Here is a 21,649-nt window from a genome sequence, read left to right as displayed (position 1 = left end):
CTCCATGTTACAAATCCAGAATCTGATGCACAAAGTTGTTAAGTGACCTGTCTGAACTGGACCACTGTGCTTCTATCCTGGTCCTTACCCTATGCTCATGATAGTAGTAATAAATATAAATAAGCTGTATTGAAAATCTGAAATTTAAGGATGAGTTCTGTTTAACAACATGCTTAAGACTATTACTGAAGCTCTTTACCTATGGTATTTATATGGCCCCCATGACTGTAGTATCTGAGTGCATCAATCTTTCAAGTCTTTGCTCTCCCACCAGCTCTATGAGGTAGGGAAGTGCTATTACCTCCAACTTTACAAATGGGGAATGGAGGCTCAGAGGCTTGCCCAATGTCACACAGGAAGTCTGCGGCAGAGCAGGGAACTGAATCCAGCTCTCTGGCTACCCTGTAACCACTGGGCCATCCTTCTCCATGTCCTAACAGATCTGTTTCTGACATTGTTTGCGTCAGTAAAGCAGCTTTGCAAAACTGTTCTCTGGTTTTGTGATAGACATGTACGTTTTCACAAATCCACACATCAGTACACTGATGATAATGGTGAAAATCAGCCCACTTCTGCTCCCATTCAAGTCAATGGAAGGGCAAAGCTGTTCACTTCAAAGGACAGCAGAATTGGGCTCCTAATATTCCATTCTGTTGAAACAAATAATTCCAGCAGAATGGGCAAATAGACTTTTTCAAGGTTTGCAGCACAGAAGTCTCAAGGAGAGATACACCTAACAGCTTGCATATTAGGACAGATTTACCTTTTCTTATATAAGGACATGTTGGGAGAGTGCACTGGTGGCCCTGATGATGAACTTGCTAAGGACCCACAGTATTTATCCATTAGTCTCCACTTAGCAGGAACATACTGTACTGGTGGATCAGGTGGCCACTGGGTGCTTGGTCTTCCAACCATTGAAGCCAGTGGTGTGCTGGCTCGCGCATGGTATGGTGGCAGTGAGGACTTGTTCGTGGTGTTGAAGGACACAGATGACAGAGGTCCATGACCAGTGTTCATGTTTTTATTTGACATCTGTTGGCAGTATTTCTCCAAGAGGAACTGATTCTGAGAGGCAGGAGCAAGGGGCTGGAAAATGGTACTCATGCTACTTAAACTTTGCTGGTTTTGTGCATTTTCAGGGAGAGGACGTTCTTCTTGGCAGATTGGACTCAGCTGGAAATCTTCTCCATCCATGGGAATGTAAGGAGCCAGGGTTTCAAGATCCAGCTCATTGAAATCAGTCTGTACAAATAATAATAATAAAAAGCACATGGCAATTAATGTGTACATGGAAGATGACATTTCAGTGAATGTAAGACTGAAGAATCATTATACCTGCTGTATAGCTAAGAGTCACCTGAATTTACTTAAATGAAATACTGAAAGTGGCAGATCCTTATTTAAAAATGCGTGTAATTTCCTTACTGAAATGTCTGTTTTCATGAATTATATACTTGTTTCTGATATCACCAGGGATAAGGTTGCAGGGCAGATAAGAAACAGGAATCAAGACTGAAAATCATGCTACACCAGTCATGCTAGATTATGCACAGCACTTTCTGAAGGCTGATGCCCCAATGCAGTTTGGGAGGTCAATGTGGGTTGAACTGGAGCAGATGTTCCACTGGGCTTTGAATAACTTGTCTGCCAATGCTTAAGTGCGGCACATAATTCAACTTCACACCACTCCTGACTAATGGAAAATAAGTTATCTAATTTCATACAAAATGTGTATCAAAACCACAAAAAGCCTATTAAACACAGTTCACAGGACATTAACACATTTGCAGGACATTAACACATTCATTTCTATATTTTTTCAGTTGGGGTGCTGACTGCATCTAAATGTTGCATCTTCCACGCAGAAGCAACTCAACCTAGAAGCAGGAAGAGAGCTTCCCATCCACCCACATCAGCAACACCCTCTCCTCCTATTTCCATCACAGTCCCAGATCTAGCCCTTACAAGCCCCAGGTCCACCGGGAGGATTCAGATGACCATCAGGAGGAGCTGCAAGCAGGGCAGAAAGGTCTCATATGCCCTTGAAGTCATCTGAGCAAACTGATGTTGAATTGTTTCTGGTAACAATTATTTCTATTGTGCTCCAGTTCTCACACAATGTTTGCCCTCCTTCCCCCTTGCCTGCCTGGCATTTCACTCTCCTTCCCTACCCATCCGCTGTTGCTGTCACTGCTCTGTTATGTCAAAACTTAGACTGTAAGCTCTCCAGGGCAGGGACTGTGCCTTTTCTTATCTAGAACACTTTAAATAACAATCCTCCCCCTAACTATGGTGTATACAAAGGGAGTGTCTGTGCTCACAAAGTTGCTACCGAAGCATGGAGAGAAGTAGTCTAAAAAGAGGTCTCAGGCCTTTTATTTGGAAGCAGTTTTCAATCAATTTCCATGTCGCTTTTTTATCAGTTATGAACCCAGCAAAAGGAGAAGGAAATAGACTGAGTCCAAAGTGATTATTCTGATTTTGCCACTGGGGTGTGTGTGACATGTGATGTGTGCACTTCCCTGTCCCCGCCTTGTTGCATGTTTCCTGGTTGCCCATCAGTGTTTTGAAAAGCTATTTTTCACTGTTTCATTGAACGATACAGGTCTATGCCAAACAAACATGAATGAAAAGATTTGCTTCGTAGTTAATTCTAAAATTAAAAATTCTAAAATTCACTTGCACACTCTCACCAGGGCTGTATGTGCATGTGCAAACCAAGGGCTGTCTGTCGCAAGTTGGAGGCATTTGTATGTGCATAAACGTTTTTTGTGCATGTGCTTTTGAAAATCTTTCCGGTACTCTCCTAGGTTTACCCATTTGACTGGAGCTCAGCAAGCAGACCTCATGGCAGGCATTTCTACTTCTAGCAGTGGCAGCTCCAACTGGAGAAGTTTGGATCATTTCCACTGTGCCTGTCTCAATTTGTGCACAGATCAGTCCTCAAGTGTTAACCTAGTTTTTAATCTGTAGCTGAAAGAACTAGAGCTCATTATAGCCCCTGCATCATATAACCTCCCCTAGGAGGAGCAACGTTAAATTCCAGATGGAGTCCTGCTGGCACAGGATCTTGAGGAGATGCACTCAATCAGCAAACTTCGCAGCTTGCCCGCTTTCCATTCATCTCCATACTCTTTCTTGGCTACACTGACCCTCTCTGGATCTTCTTGAGGAATGGGAACTGTGAGCAGCATTGAGAATTAAGTGCTGTATTACAATAGAATGATCATCCATAGTACTGGTTATGGGAGAATTGTTTCATCGCTTGTGGGCAAGAAAATACAACTGTCCTCTGACCTGGGAGTTGCACTGGTTCTTTGACTCTGTGTCCATGGCAAAGAGCTTCTCAATCACCTCAATCTTAAGATCTTCATCTAAGGAGCTGTAATAGTCTTCTGGGCTGCTTGGCTGCACAGGAATAAAAAAGAAGCCTTTAAGAAGCAGCTAGATTATCACAGTACTTGATTTTGATATGGTGCTGTCAGTGCACTGTGCTGTAATGAACATCAGCTATGCAAAACAAACAACAAGACTGGGTCTACAGCATCTCCGCAAACTAAATATTCTGCTCAACTCTAATAAACACACACTAGTCTCCAACAGAAAAAATGGTTACCTACCTTTCGTACCTGTTGTTCTTCAATGTGTGTTGGTCATGTCCATTCTATTCTAGGTGTGCGCGTGCCCACCTGCGTGGCTGTCGGAGATTTTGCCTTAGCGGTATCTGTAGGGCCGCCTGTGGCACCCTCTGAAGTGCCATGCTCATGCCGCGGTATATCAGGTGCCACCAGCCCTATGTCCTCTCTGTTCCTTCCTGCCAACAACTCTGACTGAGGGGCACAAGGGCAGGTAATAGAATTGACATGAGCAACACATCTCTAAGAACAACAGTTACAGAAAGTAGGTAAATGTTTTTTCTTCTTCAAGTGCTTGCTCATGTCAATTCCATTCTAGGTGACTCACAAGCAGATTCAACAGAGGTGGGTTCGGAGTTCACAATCTTGCAGTCTGCAGCACTGCTCTGCCAAAGCCAGCATAGTCTCGAGCATCCTGGGTCAGCGTGTAGTGCAACGGAAATGTGGGGACTGACGACCAGGTTGTGGCCTGACAGATCTCTTGGATCGGCACCTGCGCCAGGAAGGCAGCTGACGATGCCTGCACCATAGTAGAATGAGCCATCACGATCACTGGCGGGGGCACCTTCACCAGCTTGTAGCTGCAGTGGATGCAGGCCATGATCCAAGACGAGATTCTCTGGGCTGACACTGGGCAACCTTTCATCCTGTCAGCAACAGCAACAAACAACTGTGTTGACTTATGGAACGGCTTTATTCTATCAGTGTAGAAGGTCAGCGCCCATCTGACATCCAAGATATGCAGCTTGCACTCCTCATCCTTCACATGAGGCTTCAGATAAAAGACTGGTAGGTAAATGATTTCCTGACCAGTGTGGAACTGGGAGACGACCTTGGGCAGAAAGGCCGGGTGCGGACACAGCTGGACTTTGTCCTTACAGAAGACCATGTAGGGCAGCTCTGACATGAGCACCCTGGTTTTGGACACCCTATAGGCCGAAGTTATAGTGACCAAGAAGGAGACCTTGCAGGAGGCAGCAGGAAGCCAAGGGCTTGAAGGGGGGAATCAGGAGTCTGGACAGCACAAGATTCAGATCCCAAAGGGGGGACCGGGTCTCGGACATGCGGGTAAAGGCGCTACACACCTTTCAGGAAGCGCACCGTCATGGGATGGATGAAGACTGACTGGCCTTGAAGTGGAAGGGAGAACGTCGAAATGGCTGCCAGGTGTACCTTGATTGAAGATAGCGACAGATCCTGATGTTTAAAGTGCAGTAAATAGTCCAGGATGTCCTGCAGCGGGGCCTCTTCCACATGAATGTGTCGGCCCGATACCCAACATGTGAACCACTTCCACTGTGCCACATATGTACCTCTGGTGGACGGTTTTCTGCTGCCCAGCAGGAATGCTGGACATCAGCAGAACACCCCCATTCGTCCGTACTCAGCCACGCAGCAGCCAAGCCATCAAATGCAGTGACTCCAGGTTCGGGTGCAGCAGGTTGCTATGGTTTTGGGACAGCAGATCCAGCCGAAGAGGTAGCTGCAGCAGGGTAGCCGCCGAGAGTCTCAGCAGCATGCCGAACCAGTGTTGACGAGGCCACACCAGTGTTATGAGGATGATCGTCGCTTTGTCTTGCTTTACCTTGAGCCGGACTCTGTGGATTAACGGCACCGGCAGGAAGGCGTACATCAGCGCTCCCAACCACAGGATCAGGAAGGTGTCCAACAGGGAGCCCTTGTCTCTGCCCAGCAGAGAACAGAACATGTGGCACTTTGGATGAGAACAGGTCCACCTGGGGAGTCCCCCACCTGCAGAAGATCAGGCTGACCACCTCCAGATGGAGCGACCATTCGTGACGAGACAAGAAGGTCCTGCTGAGGTGATCTGCCAGGATGTTCTTGGCTCCGGGCAAGTGGGCAGCTATCAGATGAATGGCATGTCACACACAAAAGTCCCAGAGGCTGAGCGCTTCCTGACAAAGGGCCAAAGACCTAGCTCTGCCCTGCCTGTTGATGTACTGTCCGTCAGGACCTGCATCACCTTGCCCTTCAGGTGGGGCAAGAATGCCTGGCAGGCCTGGTGAACTGCTCTGAGCTTCCTGACGTTGATATGAAAGGCCAGATTGCTGTGTAGCCAGTGGCCCTGGGTGCTGAGCTCACCCAGATGGGCTACTCAGCCCAGGTCCGACGTGTCCGAGACCAGGGTAAGGGACGGAGATAAGGACATGAAGGGAATCCCCTGCAGCACCGACTTGGGATCCAGCCACTAGTCCAAGGATGAGAGGACATGGCTTGGCACCATGACCACTCGGTCCAAGGCGTGCCTGCTGGGGATATAGACTGAGGCCAGCCACGCCTGCAGAGGTCATAGATGAAGACAGGCATGGCTGACCATGTATGTGCACGCGGATATGTGGCCCATTAGTCGCAGGCACATGTGGGCAGTGGTAAGCGGATGGCTCTTCGTGTGGGCAATCAAGTCTGAAATGGCCTGGAAGCGCACTTCCAGAAGGAAGGCCCTGGCTCACATGGAGTCGAGAACTGCTCCGATAAACTCTATGAGCTGGACCAGCATTAATGTGGACTTTTCTGCATTTATTAACAGGCCTAGATCATTGCAGATGGACCACACCAGATTGAGGCTCTGTTGGACCTGCTCCGGAGACTTGCCCTTGATGAGCCAGTCGTTGAGATACAGAAAGATTTGGACACCTCAACTTCTCAGGTAATCCGCTACCAGCGCCACACACTTTGTGAGCACCCTGAGGGCTGAGGACAGGCCAAAGGGTAACACTGTGAACTGGAAGTGACGCCCAGCCACTATAAACGCAGGAAGCGCCTGTGGCCCAGGAATATGGAGACATGAAAGTAAGCATCCTTTAAGTTGAGAGTGGTGTACCAGCCCGCCAGATCCAGGGAAAGGATGATGGAGGGCAGGGAGACCATGCGGAACTTCAACTTCTTGAGAGACTTGTTGAGGCCATGCAGATCCCTTTTGGCCTTTGGGATTAGGAAGTACAAACCTCATCCTTCCATGTCCCAAGGAACCTCCAAGCCCTGGAGCTTCTCTACCTCCTGAATGAGGAGTTGCTCGTGAGAAGGGTCCCTGAAGAGGGACGGGAAAATGAGGGGGTGGGAAGGAGGGGTGGGAAGGAGGGACGGCCAAGAACTGCAGGGTATAGCCCCGAGCCACTATGTCCAGGACCCAGAGGTCCGATGTAATCCACGACCAATCACTTCTGGCCCCCTGGTTCCTTCGGGGCCCCAGACTGGGCTGGTGAGCGGGAGGAAGAAAGGCAACGATGACTGAAACTAGCATCCCTTCTCCGTGTAGGTCCCTGACGAGGTTACCAGAGCGTTGGCCGGAAGGGCTTCCTGGCTGATTGTGGCCTGTGCATGCCCAACGAGCAAAGGGTAGCCCTAGTGTCCTTCAAAACGTGCAGCTTGGCATCCATTTGATCTGAGAACAGACCAACTCTGTCAAAGGGGAGGTCCTGGATCGAGGCCTGCATCTCCTGGGAGAGGCCTGCTATCTGGAGCCAGGAACTATGTTGCATGACCACCACCGATGTGACCACCCTTGCCGCCGAGTCCACCACATTCCATGCAGTCTGCAGGGAGCATCTGGCCACCATCATATCCTTCTCCACCAGAGTTGCAAACTCTTGGGCCAAACCCTGAGGGAGGGATTCCTGGAACTTTTTGAGACCGTCCCAGAGATTAAAATTGTACCAGCCCTGCAGGGCCTGATGGTTCACCACCCAAAATTGCAGGTTGGAGGTGGAATACATTTTTCTCCAAAATAAATCAAGTTTCTTAGCCTCTTTGTGTTTGGGAGTCGAGGAGGTGGGGACCTGCTTGTCTTTTTCATTGGCTGCAAATACAACAGTGAGCCCGGGGGCAGGTGGGTATAGAGGTATTCAAAATTTTTGGCCGGCACAAAGTACTTTTTCTCAGCCCGTTTTGAGGTGGGCGGGATGAAGGAGTGGGTCTGCCACAAGGACTTAGCCATCTTGAGGACTCCCGCATGCACAAGCAGGGCAGCCAGGGAACACGTAGAGGGTGAGAGGATGTTGAAGAGGGTGTCCTCCTGCTCTGCCATCTCCTGTACCTCAAGCCTAAAGTCCTCGGCCACGCACCAGAGAAGGTCTTGATGTTCCCTGTCATCTGATGGGCTAGCTCTGGAAGGTCCCGTGACCGCCTCGTCTGGGGATGACGAGGAAGACTGGACTTCCGGTGGAGGTGCTGGGGTCTTGACCACTGTTGCAGAAAGAGGCTTTGGGGTGGGAACAGGTTCCTTCACCCTGACCTCAGAACGGGCTTTCGGTACCAGGTCCAATGCTGGTGGAGCCACCATCCGATCTTCCATCGCAGGCACTGAGGAGTGCTGTGAAGGAGGCATCATCACAACCAGTACGCCCCACGTGCTCCAATAAGGCCACTGCGCTAGCCACTGGCCATGCTGCCATTGCGGTGCCACCACTGAGGGGCACCAGTGCCCAGTGATGCCCATGAGACCATGGCGACGGGCTTTACTGGCCCTCCACACAGGAGGAACCCCCTTCCGGTAACTGGGAAGGAGCAGTCGAATCCTGTGTTTGTTTGCTGGTCATGGATACTGGTGACCGTTGCCTGGGCATAACTCAACGGTAACTGGAGTGTGGAGAGTGCTACCAGTGCCGGAAGGACTGGTACTGGGACAGGGAATGTTCCCACCATGCTAGTGATCAGGACTGAAGCCTAGAGGATGACCGTTGAGACAGCGAGTGATGATGGGAATAGAAAGGGGAGCGTCGACCCCACACCAGAGAGTAGCACCATGGGGATCTGGAAGCTCACTTGGGTGACCGACGACACAATTGGGATCTGCCCCTGGATTCCCAATGTGGCAGCGATGATCAATGTCTTCTATCTGGTGACCAGTGTTGTTCCCCTGTCTCCTGAGGAGTCTTAACAGCGGGCTTGCCCTCTTTGGGAGCGTTAGCCAGGTCCTGCGGCACCGGGGTAGTATTCAGAGCAGGTGGAGACCTGTACTCTCTCTGCACTGGGGGAGCGTGGGATGACGAAGGTGCAGACAGGAGTGTGGGTCCCATACCACTCCCAGGAGTCAGTGGCGGACCCTTAATGGGGCTGGGCGCCCCAGCTGGGGAGGTACGATTGCGTAGCTCTGGAATAGACTGGCGGGCAGGTCCTAGTCCCTTGGTAGATGACACCTGGGCCTTCTTGCTGAATGCCCAGGAGCACTTCTTGGCCTTTTTCTTCGGCACTAGCAAAGGTGAACAGTGCCAGTAGGAGTCGGGTCCTGGCGGTGCGCTGTGCATAGAGGCCGAGGCACTTGGTGTGACCTGTCTGGGTGGCTTGGAAGCCAAGCGGAGGGAAGACTCCATCAGGAGAGCCCTGAGGCAGATGTCTTGCTCTTTCTGGGTGCGGGGACAAAAGTTTTTGAAGACCCGCCACTGCCCCTTAATGTGTGACCACCATGGGTAGTAAGAATGAACTGAGAGGGCGTAGGGCCGGCGGCACCTGATATATCCAACATGAGCGCAGCACTCCAGATAGGGTTGCCAGGTGTCTGGTTTTCGACCAGAACACCCAGTCAAAAAGGGACCCTGGAGGCTTTGGTCAGCACTGCTGACCAGGCTGTTAAAAGTCCCGTCGGCGGCGCAGCTGGGCTAAGGCAGGCTCCTTGCCTGCCGTGGCTCGGCGCAGCCCCTGGAAGCAGTGGCATGTCCCCCCTCCAGCTCCTATGCGTAGGGGCAGCCGGGGTGTTCCGCACACTGCCCCCGCCCCAACTGCCAGCTCTGAAGCACCCATTGGCCGGGAACCACAGCCAATGGGAGCTGCGGGGGCGGTGCCTGCGGATGGGGCAGCTAGCAGAGCCGCCTAAGGTAAGTGCCACATGGAGCCTGCACCCCAAGCCCCTCATCCCCAGCCCCACCCCCGCACCCACACCTAACCCCCTGCCTCAGGCCTGATCCTAATCCTGCCCTCCGATCCCCTCGGTCCCATTCCGGAGCACCCTTCTGCATCCCAAACCCCTCATTTCCAGCCCCAGCCCCACCCCAGAGCCCACACCCCCAGCCGGAGCCCTCACCCCCCTCTGTGCCTCAAACCCCTGCCCCAGCCCTGATCCCCCTCCTGCACCCCAAATCCCTCATCCCCAACCCCACACCAGAGCCTGCATCCCCAGCCAGAGCCCTCACCCCCCCGTACCTCTACCCCAGCCCGGAGCCCTCTTCTGCACCCGGAACTCCTCATTTCTGGCCCCACCCTGGAACCCGCACCCCCAGTCCGGAGCCCATACCCCTTCCAACCCCCTGCCTCAGCTGGAGCCCCCTCCCATACTCCGAACCCCTCAGCTCCACCCCCCAGCCTAGAGTCCCTCCCGCACACCAAACCCCTGCCCCAGCCTGGTGAAAATGAATGAGTGAGGGTGGGGAGAGCGAGTGGGTGGAGCAGGGCGGGGCCTCAGATGAGGGGTTCTGCAGGGGGTGGGGCAAGGTTGTTCAGTTTTGTGCAAGTAGAAAGTTGGCAACCCTAACTCCAGAGGTCGGCACAGCTGGCCCTACGGGTACCGCTAAGGCAAAATCTCCGACTGACGCGCACCTGGGTGTGCGCACACCTAGAATGGAATCAACATGAGCAAGCACTCGAAGAAGTTTATTACTTTTATCACTAAGAAATGGTGAAAAGTGTTGCATGCGATAATGATAGAAATGGTCTACCATATGGATCTAGTGTAAAAATAAATTTAAACTGACAATGTGAGACATCCCCTCTTAAATCACTCTGAAGAGGAAAGGGGTAAGCAGGGGCTCAGGCTTTCCTCTTCCAGCATTTACAAAATAAATGGGCATCCTGCAGGAATGACCTGCTGGCTATGCTAAGTCAGCACTTTCCAACTTCTAGGGGGCAATTATGCTAGTTTAATCAGACTAAACTCTCATGTGTTCCAGTCAGTGCAGTGTTTACTGCCTCTCATTCAGTTGTGCACCATCCAGCTTAGTTCATAGCAAACCAAGGTTTCAGTTAGAGAGTACACAAATGAATGGATGGCAAACAGCAGCAGTTCACTGAGGCCCAGCACAGAGCAAGGAGGGACAGAGGAAATCCATGGTACCAGCCTGAAAAGCCTTAAGTGCCAGGACTGGTACATGTACCAGTAGTTGGGAACACTGAAATATGGCTACAGCTTCTACCTAATGAACAAATGAAGGTAATAGGCCAGGATTTTTGTTAAAGGGGTATTGATAATGGCTGCACTATCTAATAGTAGCCTTTTACTGGCTAATCCACCTAGAAGTAGTGGTGGCTTGGTCTAGCAGCTGTACATAGGATGTTTTAATGAAAGAAGACTAGTGCGAGGGTGGCCGGGACAAAGGTATTAAGCGCAGGGGCTAGCCCCGATTTATGATCCTCTTTATTTTGTTCAATGTGTATACAGTACAATGTGTATATAGTTACTTCGGTCACTTCATAAGTACGAGACCACTACTGTACACATGTTCCTCCCACTGATGTTGATGGGAGTTACATACAAAACATCACACTCCATTTATTTACCTTGCAGTTTGTAGATTAGATAATTTAATTTTCAGTTCAAAGGTCTTTCTTACCGTTGAACAGCTGCTGTTGCTACTTGCACTTGGAGTACTACTGCCTGGTGCAACTTGGGGCACGGTAAATGATGGCATAGTCAGCTTTTCACCTTGGGAAGTATGGGTCTTCACTTCCACTGGCCACTGTTTGTTTAGAGTCAAAACAACAGCTTTGTTGTAGATAGAGGCTTCCTCAAAATTCTGTGTTCCTGAACAGACATTAACAAGATTGACACATTCTTTCAGCCTTACAATTCTGTTGTGCTATGACATATTAGCAGCGATTTAACAAATAAATAAATAAATAAGCAAGCAAGCATCTCCCAGTTGCCATGTGCATGTTTCACATTCTAAGGTTTTAGCATAAATCAAAAAAAATAAAAAAATAATAATAGGCCTGATTGTCATCTGGCTCACAGAAATTTTTCATTGGTGTGAGTCCTTTGACTTCTATGGAGTGACACCGGATTTTCCCAAGTGCAAGGAAGAGCAAGATCAGTCCCATTGTGGTTCTTTGCATTTGTTAAAACAAGAAGTATTTTGTGGTTATTTTTTATTGCATGCTGCTTGATGCTACAATACTAACCAAAATCCAGAGAAATAATGGCATCGCCTGGTGTGGGTGCCAATTGAGCAAGCTCCTCCGGTTCTTCCTTCAGTTTTGTGAACAAGAAGTCACTCTTCTCAGTCACTGGGACCCCATTATCAAAAACAGTATTCATTGTCAGCAGGTGAGGCTTAAACAGAGATTCCGTCTGGTCCATTGAGAACACAATGTCATTCTTCTCAATTTCACTAACAAGGCAATTAGATCTGTTAGACATTTTGCACTCTAAAACAAAGTCAGTGTATAAACAGTAAACAAACTGTTACAACTTTAAGGCAAAGGCCAACATTTTCATAACTGCCACTAATTTTTGGTGTCTAACGTGAGACAACTGGAGCTGGAGTTGCTGAGCACCCAGAACTTAATTTGAAGCAAAGAGAAACTGCAGTTGCTCAATAATTCTGGGGGATGATTCACCACTGTTACTCCACTTTTATAGGTGTGTAATTAATATAGTAATGACCCAGATCAGTTTCACTCTACAAGATTGCAGTTTTTGGCCTAGTCTATGACCACAATATTTAATTTTGCCAACAGTGATCACTTTGTGGTCCTGACTTTTTTGAGGAAAACTACCATATATACTTGTTTATAAGCCAAATATTTTGGTAAAAAAGTGATGCATCAAAGAGTGGGGGGGTCGGCTTATAAACCGGTCTACACCAAAATTTGATGATTTTAAACTCTATGGAATCATTGAATTGAATATCTAATACCTTGTCGTTTTGTTTACCTGGAGCGTTTGTAGGCATGGAACCCCTCAGCTCCCATTGGCTGGGAATGGCGAACTGCGGCCACAGGGAGTTGAGGGGCTCCATGCCTGCAGACACTCCAGGTAAACAAAACGTCCCAACCCGCCAGTGGCTTACCCTGACGGCCAAAGTTTGCCAACCCCTGACATATAGGGTCGGCTTATGAAAGGGTCATACAGTTTTTGCTATTTTTACCTAACCATCTTGGGGGGTCGGCTTATAAACGAACGGGCTAATGAACGAGTATATACGGCACTTCTTTCTGGTGATATTTACAAGAGATTAGGCTTAAAACTTCTTTGCTCCACCTGGTAGCAAGCAATTATTCCAAATCTTCCATGCAGGTTTTATATCTGGTCCTCCCAACAGACTAGAAATTCTACTGCATGCAAATAAAAGCCTTCTGCAGGCATGTGTCAATAGATTTTGTATCAAATAGACATTATTGAAAGAAAAAGTCCAACAGTTGTGTTTGAGCTATCTTGCTTGGCGAAGTTGGTTTCAGAATATCGAAGTAAAATACACCTTTCAAAAATTCCCCTAATTGCCTGTGTTACAGCATAAATGTTCATAAACGCTTTTTGGGTTCTGTATAACTTACCTCAGTACATAGTTGACACAGACAATACACTGAGGCTGTAGGTTGCGTGTATTGTAAATGACAGTTCCTTGAGTCTCCAGCCACACATATCCACCATGCTTTGCAAGCATTCGGTACTGGCCAGTTACTACTTGACCTTTTGCACACACTATCAAATAGGACAAAATATAAATAATGTAGCAGCATTATAAGAATGCAATATATAAACATAGCACACCACTTAAACCAGTAAGACTGCTTTTGAGTTTTAGTCATGTAACATGGCAGCACTATAATTAAAGCTATTTGCTGGTAAATGTCTGATTATCTTATTTTTTAAGTGTAAATGTTAAAGCCAACATTTTCAAAAGTGGACACTACTTCTGGAGGCTCAATGTGAGAGAGTTCAAGTTAGGTGCCCAAAATCAGTGGCTACTGATTGCATATGTATACTGTATGTAGACTAGTCTAAGGCCAAGCATAGGTGCCTACAGTCAGACCATATTTAGGCATCTAAAGAAGTGGACTGATTTTCAAAAGTGCTGAACACTCATCAGTTGCTTTTTATTCAGGTGTCTATGAACTTAGGAGCCCAACATTAGGTGCCCCCCCTTTTTAAAAAAAAAAAAATCTTAGCCTAAATTGTATATATTTTCCTTCCTCGTACCTTGGAATCTATGACATCAACTCCAGATATACATTCCTGATATATTTTGTTAATTGTTGAAAATAAGGAGGCATGGTGTTACTATGCTGACATTGATCTTACAGCAAAAGGGAAAGAAAAGAAAAACATTTTCAAAGCTGTCAAAGTGACATAAATGAAGAATTATTAGTGGTACTATTTTGTCAGTAGAGAAAATGGAGAGTTGAATTGTTCTGCTTTTCTGGCTGTTTGGCCTATGCAATCATCATTATTTCTCTGTAATATTTCCTTTTAACCTGCCAGTCTCCAGCTAAGACTTAGATGAAGGTCAAACAATGCTTACAGGACAATGTAATACTTCCATGTAACATCCGGGGTCACACAAAAGCCAGAATCAAGCTTTGTTTGTACAAAAACATTGTACAAAAAAAGTACAGTTCAGATTTAGAGTTTGATCTGGATGCTTTACAAATACTTGTATATATCTCCTAAATAAGATATCTATGGTACTCAGAGATAGGCAAGATGTTTCAGTGTAGAGTTCTTGGCATTTGAGAATTTAAGTTTTTAGGATGCTTTACTTGGTGTCAATCTTCCATTTTCCTCAAAGCAGCTAATATGGACTGTATCTTCCATTCAAGTAACAGTCTTTCTCCCAACTGACAATAACTTTCTATCCATGTTAATAATAATATTGCAATCCATACTAGCACATAAGCACTCACCATTGGGATTAAAGTTTGCACAATCAGGCCCTTTTGGCAAAATTTCCCCTTTAAGCACCTTTTAAATGTAATAACGTTATTTGATCGCAATTAAACTGTTGTACTAAAGGCCAATTGTAGTTGGACTTGATCCTACAGTCTTTGCACAGGGAAAAATCCTATATACGTGGCCATTGTAGAAACTATTGAAGCACAAGTCTTTCCTGCACAACCACAACAGAAGTGGGCCCATTAAATTTATGAAATAAAATAAGGGTAGCGTACTCAAAGGTATTTAGGTGCCTAACTCCCTTTGATTCCAATGCAGGGTAGGCACTTACGTACCTTTGTGAACCCCACTATAAGTGTTCGTGGGTCATTTATAGTGTTTCTCTTCCTGTCTCTAAAGTTTTTTTTCCCTAGGAATATTTCATCATCCTTCATTTAATTTATTTAGACTTTTTTAATTTAGACAAAATATAAGATTATTGTTTTTGATTAAATATGTTTTTGATTAAATGTGTGGCACAAAATCAAAAGGTTTTGCCTTTAGTATGTTTCAGAGACTGTTCTGCTCTGCTTGTGAAACATAATTACATTGGCTTCCTAATCATCAGCTCTTCAATAAGAGTCATATTAAGGGCGCCTGTTACATTTCAGGAAAGCTTTTTACTGCTTTAATCTTTTTTCCCCCCCAGAGCACATCATGTTCTGATACAAAGAGTGGCAGAACGCTTTCTTTGGAGCAACACTATAAATTACTAATGCACTTGAATTTTGTCTTTCAGTTATCTAGCCATATGCCTTCAGTCTGACTTCCAAGTTGTTAGAAAGTTAAAAGCATTTTATTTTAAATACGTTACCAAAATATTACATCTCTATCTCATACAACATTAATTAGATCATCACACTGAAGAATAAACAAAAAAATATTATCTTCAGTTACTTTTTGTTGCCTTTAATTGTTGACAAAGCTTTTTTTTAATTGCTGTCATACATTTGAAATAGATGCAAAATATGATACAACTGACTTGGTCTGTCAAACTTCTATGTACTTCCCATTGACATATCTCAGATGGCCAGAGCCAGCTCCCCATGGAAGTCAATGGCAAAATTCCAATTGTTTTTAATTTAAAACATTAAAATGGGAAGGCCCTAAATGGAAATAGTTCTAGAATATTAAGTGTGTGGTTGGAAAATATAGCTTTGCAGTGAAACTTTTGGGCAAAGACAAAGATTTTCATCTCTTCCTCACATAACTGGTAAAAGAGTGGGTATGTTAAGCCCTGCAAAATTAAATTCTAATCTTGCATTTGATGACAACCAATTAAGTCTTATACTGTATATGAAGTTATACTTGCAGCCAAGAACACAAACAGTACTACAGTTTAGTTCAGCACAGGGTCATTACCTCATCTGAAAACAACATTACAGTATTGTAAAACTGCAACAAGTGTGTCAGTGGTGTCACCAGTAAATCAGGGGAGTAGTTCTGTTTCCATCTTAAAGGCTCATTTTAGGTCTGTTCATTCAACCTTCAAACTTTTTTCCCCTTCCTCATTATAGTGGTTGATTACCTTCTTGTAATGAAAAATAAATCCTGCTCTAGAACTCTATTCTTTTCTTTGTTTGGTAAAATGACATTGTTAGCATTGATGTATTCAGAATCAGTGAGTATATTATAGTGTGATTATACTTGTCTTCTGTAGAAAGCATAGTTAGATTAAATAAAATTCGGATGTCTAATATATTTATCATGGAGTTTTATTTTTATTTTGCATTTTGAATTATTACTTTGCAGCTCTGGTCGGAGAAGAATTTTGTGAAGCATTGATCAAAACAGCTAGGAGAATTCTCCAGAAAAAATTGTATCTTGTTTTAACTTTTAAAAAAAGATAATTATGTGTCATCTTATATCTGATCTATTAATATTAGATTACTCAATGTGTGTTAGAAATCACAGAACATAACTCATGAATATCCACCCAGTTTCTCAAAAGGTCACAAGGGCTTCCATGTTCAATGAGGGCCTGCTGGTTCCCAGGTGGCTGATTGTTCATGGCTTGCTATTCATATTGCCCCAGCCATACGGGCTTCTTTAAGAAGTGCCTGGAGGCATTTGCCTCAGCAAGACGCAATGGGCCAAATTTTCTGGTGATGTAAAGTGACATAGCTCTTGTTGAGGTTATTGGAGTTGCACTAATTTACATCACCATAGAATTTGGGCCAATGCCTGTAAAGGGCAGAATGCATCAGCTATGCTAACCTGGGACTAAATACAGTGTATATGCTTCCCCACACAGAGACTGTGGGGCTACTCTTAGTATTATAGGGCCTGATCCTACACAGTTATTACTAGATGTAGTGCTCACAGCTGTGAGTAACCCTATAAGGCTGCAGTGGGATTCTTTTTATAAATAACCACTTCTGGGTCTTCCCACTGACTTCAACATGCTTCTGGATTAGGCGCTACGTTGAGGGCTTAAGTGACGCACAGGCTTTATGCTGGCCCTGTGCATGGAGTCGATCTGACCCCGTTAGAACAAGAAGCAGCCTCCACTGGTGGCTTATTTTATTTCCTCTCTGGTGCGATTTCAATATAAACTGTAGATGGTTACTTTTATTGATCTCTGGGATTTAAAAACAACTTAATGCAACATAGCCACCAATTGCTCATGATGCCTCCTAATCAGATATCTCAGAATACATAGCTTGCTTGAGCGGAGACAATATCATTAATTGCTCACCCCTGTAAAAGACCTAATTTGTTTTGGGGAATTCAAAATTTTTTTAAAAAAGACAAAGCCACATGAATGGATTGACAGCAGCAGGCTAATGGAGAACAAATACAACTGCTTCCTCAAAACATTCTGATTAAAACTAACATTGTTCTGCACCACAGATGACTATCTCTGCTGTCAAACATTCTTATTAATGAAAAACTGAGTACTTAACTTATTGGGGATGGCGAGGTCTAGAACCCCTGCTGTTAGGGCTAATGTAACCCCCCCGCCTTTCTGGTTATGCAGTTGCCTGCTGAGCCTGATTATTATCATCTTTAAAAAAGTTAAAATCACTCTGAAAGGGATGTGGAAAAAGATGATCGTGGTCTATCACTGGATGCCCCAACAACATCACTGAGCCTTTCACTGCAAATGCATTTGGTAGACACATGCAGGGCCTTCATTATATTGCTATGAAATGCCAACTCCAATGCACAGACAGTCACAAAAAAATCTATATTTATATATTAGTCAAAAGCCTAATCTTTAGGAGATTAGTGTTAATGGTCACCTTTAACCGAGAAAAATAGAGTTAGAAATTTAAAGTAAGTGCAAAGAGCTAGAAAAGAAATGATGTAGTTAATTTCATCTACCAACAGCTTGTTTTATATTTCAAAGACAGCAATTATGACCTCCAAAAGACAGCTCAGCGTTTTATATACTAATTTGATTATAACTGGTCAGGGGGGATAGCTCAGTGGTTTGAGCATTGGCCTGCTAAACCCAGGATTGTGAGTTCAATCCTTGAAGGGGCCACTTGGGGATCTGGGGCAAAATCAGTGCTTGGTCCTGCTAGTGAAGGCGGGGGCTGGACTCAATGACCTTTCAAGGTCCCTTCCAGTTCTAGGAGATGGGCTATCTCCATTAATTATTATTTATTGTTATTTTCCTTGTGGAAACCATAAACTATGGTTGAATTTAGTATTCCAAAATTCATTCATATGGTTAAATTATACACATGACATTCTTCAAATAGCTCATTATGTCGTTTTTAATTTGTATATGGAGCCATCAGCTGCAGCATGTTGGATAGTTCAGTAAAGTTCCCAAGAGCCTGTGAACTGCTGTTAGAAAACTACAGAACTGGATCGACACTTTGTGAAAATGACTATGACGTAAAAAACACTTACGCAGAGCACACAGGAGATGACACAAGGGAACAGAAAAATGGTCCAGCTAGTTCGGTATCCTGTTTGCAAGAGAGGCCATATACAGGAGACACCTGAGCAATTATATCATCTTGGTAGGGTTTTTTCCTGGCCCTCAGCTGGTGCAAACTGTTATATCCTGGAGCATGAGAATTTGGCACCTTTGTATTTCTCTAAGCTAGCTAATGTAATGGCATTATTATTTGCATTATAGCAGCAACTAGAAGTCAGGATTCAGGCCTCATTGTATTAAGCACTGCACAAGAAGATCTTACTGTCTAATTTAAGGGAAAAAGTAACAAAAAATAAGGCAGGAGCAAGGGAAGGAAGATGAAGGAAATGGTACTGAGAACACGCAGATAATTTTATTTTTTAATCTTACTAAGCGATGTTTCTCAATAGTATCGTCCATCAGCATAGCCACAGGTTAATTTTATGTCATATAAAATTGTTTCTTTCACCCCTTGTTTTTGCTTGTTTTGCTTGTTTCATTGAAAGCTCCCTTGTTACGATATTATAGGATAAAACAAACAAGAGTGGTAGTCTGCATCTTTTATTTTATATATCTCTAGCATATCTCCTTTCACGTGTGTTTCTCTACTAAATAATCTTTGGTATTTTAAAAATTCTCCTCCTATGGAACTCCCTTACCCCCAATCAATGCTTCATCATATTCTATGACCTCTCATGATCATTTCAAAATGATCATATCAGGAATGAAATGAGATGGTCATAAGCATACACAACATTCACTGTGAAGCATTGATTTATACAATGGCATTATACTTTGTTTCCATATAATTCTCCATCCTTTTGATCACCATTGTCTATTGAGCAGATGCCAACATTTAGCTGACCATGTCAGGTAATATGGAACCCAACTAAGTATAAAAACCGTTAAAAAAACCCTTCCTCCCAATATATATTACCTTGTATACTGAATGTCATCTTCCGTCTATCTCATTTTATTAGGTCCTGTTGGAGTTTCCCCCCAATCTTCCCTACTCCGAATTAACCTAAATATTTCTGTTTTTTCCAAGCTATTTGTTTTGGGTGGGGAAAAGAAGTAAAGTGATGGGGACAGGAAGAAAGAGAGAAAGACACTGAACAAGATAACTTAATAGAACTTTTTCTATTTATTATATTGGACACCTGTGTCTAATACTGACAACTGTGGTATGCCACTATTTACTTCTTGCCATGCTTGAAATTGACCATTTATTCTTATTTATTCCTTCCCAATATTTATTGCTTGCTCTTATCCAGTTTTTCAGCCTCTCAACTGAATCTGGTATCATGAGTTCACTTAGAAAAAAAGGGTGTGTCCTAGAATCAACATCCTGCAAATGGAACTAGTTTTGTTTCTAATTTAGAGTGAAATTCATCTAAAGGGCCAGCCATGGGGCTTCAACGGGACATAGCAAAAGGCCAATGCATCACTTAAGTCTCACTTTGAAGCACTAGTGCAATCCCTTTGCATTTCTCTCTCACAGAATACATGCAAGATATACACAAGAACTCAACAACACACCAATGTGCCTTTATGTTTGCAGCTTGTTAATCAGGTACATGCATACCGTGTTTTATGTACAGTGAAGGACATATCAACATGACTTACAGTTCTGATGGCTTTTAGTCATATTTTCGGAGTCCATGGCATGATAGAATTCATATGCAGAACGGCCCAGTAGCTCTTCTGGGTGGTACCCAATCAATTCAGTAATTCTTGACCAAGAAAAAAAAGGTTTAATTAGATCTCTCCTACTCCACACTGTCTATATATATTTTAAGTGTTGCCATGAATTTAAGTCCTTATAGCAATAGAGCTGAAACATGATGTCAATTTCTTTTTGGAACATATTAGGAAATACAGTATTCTTAATAATGATCTGCTGTTACCATACTTAAGGTATATCTACCCTGCCATAAAAGACCCACAGCACAGTCACAGCTGGCCCAGATCAGCTGACTTGGGCTAATACGGCTCAGGCTATAAAACTGCAGCATAGATGTTCAGGCTCAGGCTTGGCCTTGGAGATCCTTCCCCCTTATCAGGTCTCGCAGCCTTGGCTCCAGCCTGAGCCGGAATGTCTACACTGCTACGTTTAGCTCTGCAGCCTGAGCGCCGCAAGCCTGAGTCAGCTGACGTAGGCTCTGAGATGCGGTGCCATGTTTTAATCACAGTGTAAACATACCCTTTGAATACTTTTATCATTCATTTCTATAGATGATTATTATGGCAGCCATTAAAACACTATTTCTCCCCAATAGTTCCATAACAGTTGGAAAACTCACTACAAGCAAATCATTGCTTACAAATTGTCTCATTGTCTATTACTCCAGATGGGCCTGATCCCTCCACTCCTCCTCACCAGGAGCAGTGTGTGCAAAGAATAGAAGGTCCTGCCCTCTGGCTATCTACTCTGCTTATATCATTCTTATGGTTTTGACTTTAAAAACTGAACTGTAGCAAGGGATTAGCTCATTGCTTTTGGTATTTCATTTATCAAAGCAAAATACACAGTAAACTAATGCCAGGAGAGATAGCAAGATTTTAAAGAAATCAGCTGCTCTGCTTATTCAGTAATGTTTCTCAACAAAAAATCCATGAGGATTTTTGGACTGTGTTACTTGGATCAGGAATCCACAAACTACCCAGGGTTTACACAGATAGAATTGTGAAAGTCTGATCTCAAAAATCAGAAGTTTCTTAAAGGACCTAAGTAAGTATTTAGGAAGGATTTAGCTCGGGATATCAGAGAAATAAAAAAAGTCTTCAAAAGGAGTAGACATATCAAAATAAATATTTACAGGCTGGGGGGTTAATTTTAAATAAGTGTTTCCTAAATTAAATTTGAAGTGCATGTAACTGTCACATGTAAAATATTCAGGAATTCATCCATTAAAAACAGGAAACAAAGTAGACCTCAGTTAATGAGAAAACACCTATATACAGCCAACAGCAAAGTCACATCTACTGCAGAGATTCTAAGGAGCCATTATAATTTATTGTTTCATCCATAATACTCCTGGGTGACTTCTTCTATTCTTTGCAAACTGCAGTAAAAACTGGGAAATTAACAGACCACAACAAAAAAACAATTGACTAACTCCTAGGTTGTCATAAACATTACAAAGCCAGGAAATTCAGACTTCAATGAATATTCAGTCTCCTCTCTCTTCCCGCACGTAACTGCCATTAACATTAATAGTTACACAGGCCTACAAACAGCACAGCAGAGAGCAGAAT

The 21,649-nt window shown here is 44.5% G+C and overlaps 1 protein-coding gene and 1 long non-coding RNA gene across 13 annotated transcripts in view; one reads left to right on the top strand and one right to left on the bottom strand.

Annotated features, from left to right (window-relative positions):
- Positions 1–21,649, bottom strand: part of EPAS1 (endothelial PAS domain protein 1) — a 153,847-nt gene that overhangs the window by 6,522 nt on the left and 125,676 nt on the right. For all 12 annotated transcript variants that reach the window (XM_008170812.4, XM_065590687.1, XM_065590689.1 and 9 more), the window contains 6 exons: positions 20,018–20,124; positions 13,140–13,287; positions 11,766–11,974; positions 11,198–11,388; positions 3,301–3,411; positions 764–1,245 (listed from right to left, as the gene is read on the bottom strand). In XM_008170812.4, the coding sequence (XP_008169034.1) occupies positions 764–1,245; positions 3,301–3,411; positions 11,198–11,388; positions 11,766–11,974; positions 13,140–13,287; positions 20,018–20,124 (1,248 nt within the window). The remainder of the gene's footprint in view (positions 1–763; positions 1,246–3,300; positions 3,412–11,197; positions 11,389–11,765; positions 11,975–13,139; positions 13,288–20,017; positions 20,125–21,649) is intronic.
- LOC135982694 (uncharacterized) lies at positions 147–7,388 on the top strand. Its single transcript, XR_010600229.1, has 3 exons — positions 147–2,084; positions 6,187–6,306; positions 6,916–7,388. It is a non-coding gene; the product is annotated as an uncharacterized LOC135982694 (long non-coding RNA).

This window comes from Chrysemys picta, chromosome 3, assembly GCF_011386835.1.
Source record: "Chrysemys picta bellii isolate R12L10 chromosome 3, ASM1138683v2, whole genome shotgun sequence".
Taxonomy (NCBI): Eukaryota; Metazoa; Chordata; order Testudines; family Emydidae; genus Chrysemys; species Chrysemys picta.
This window is presented reverse-complemented; position numbering and strand designations above follow the sequence as displayed.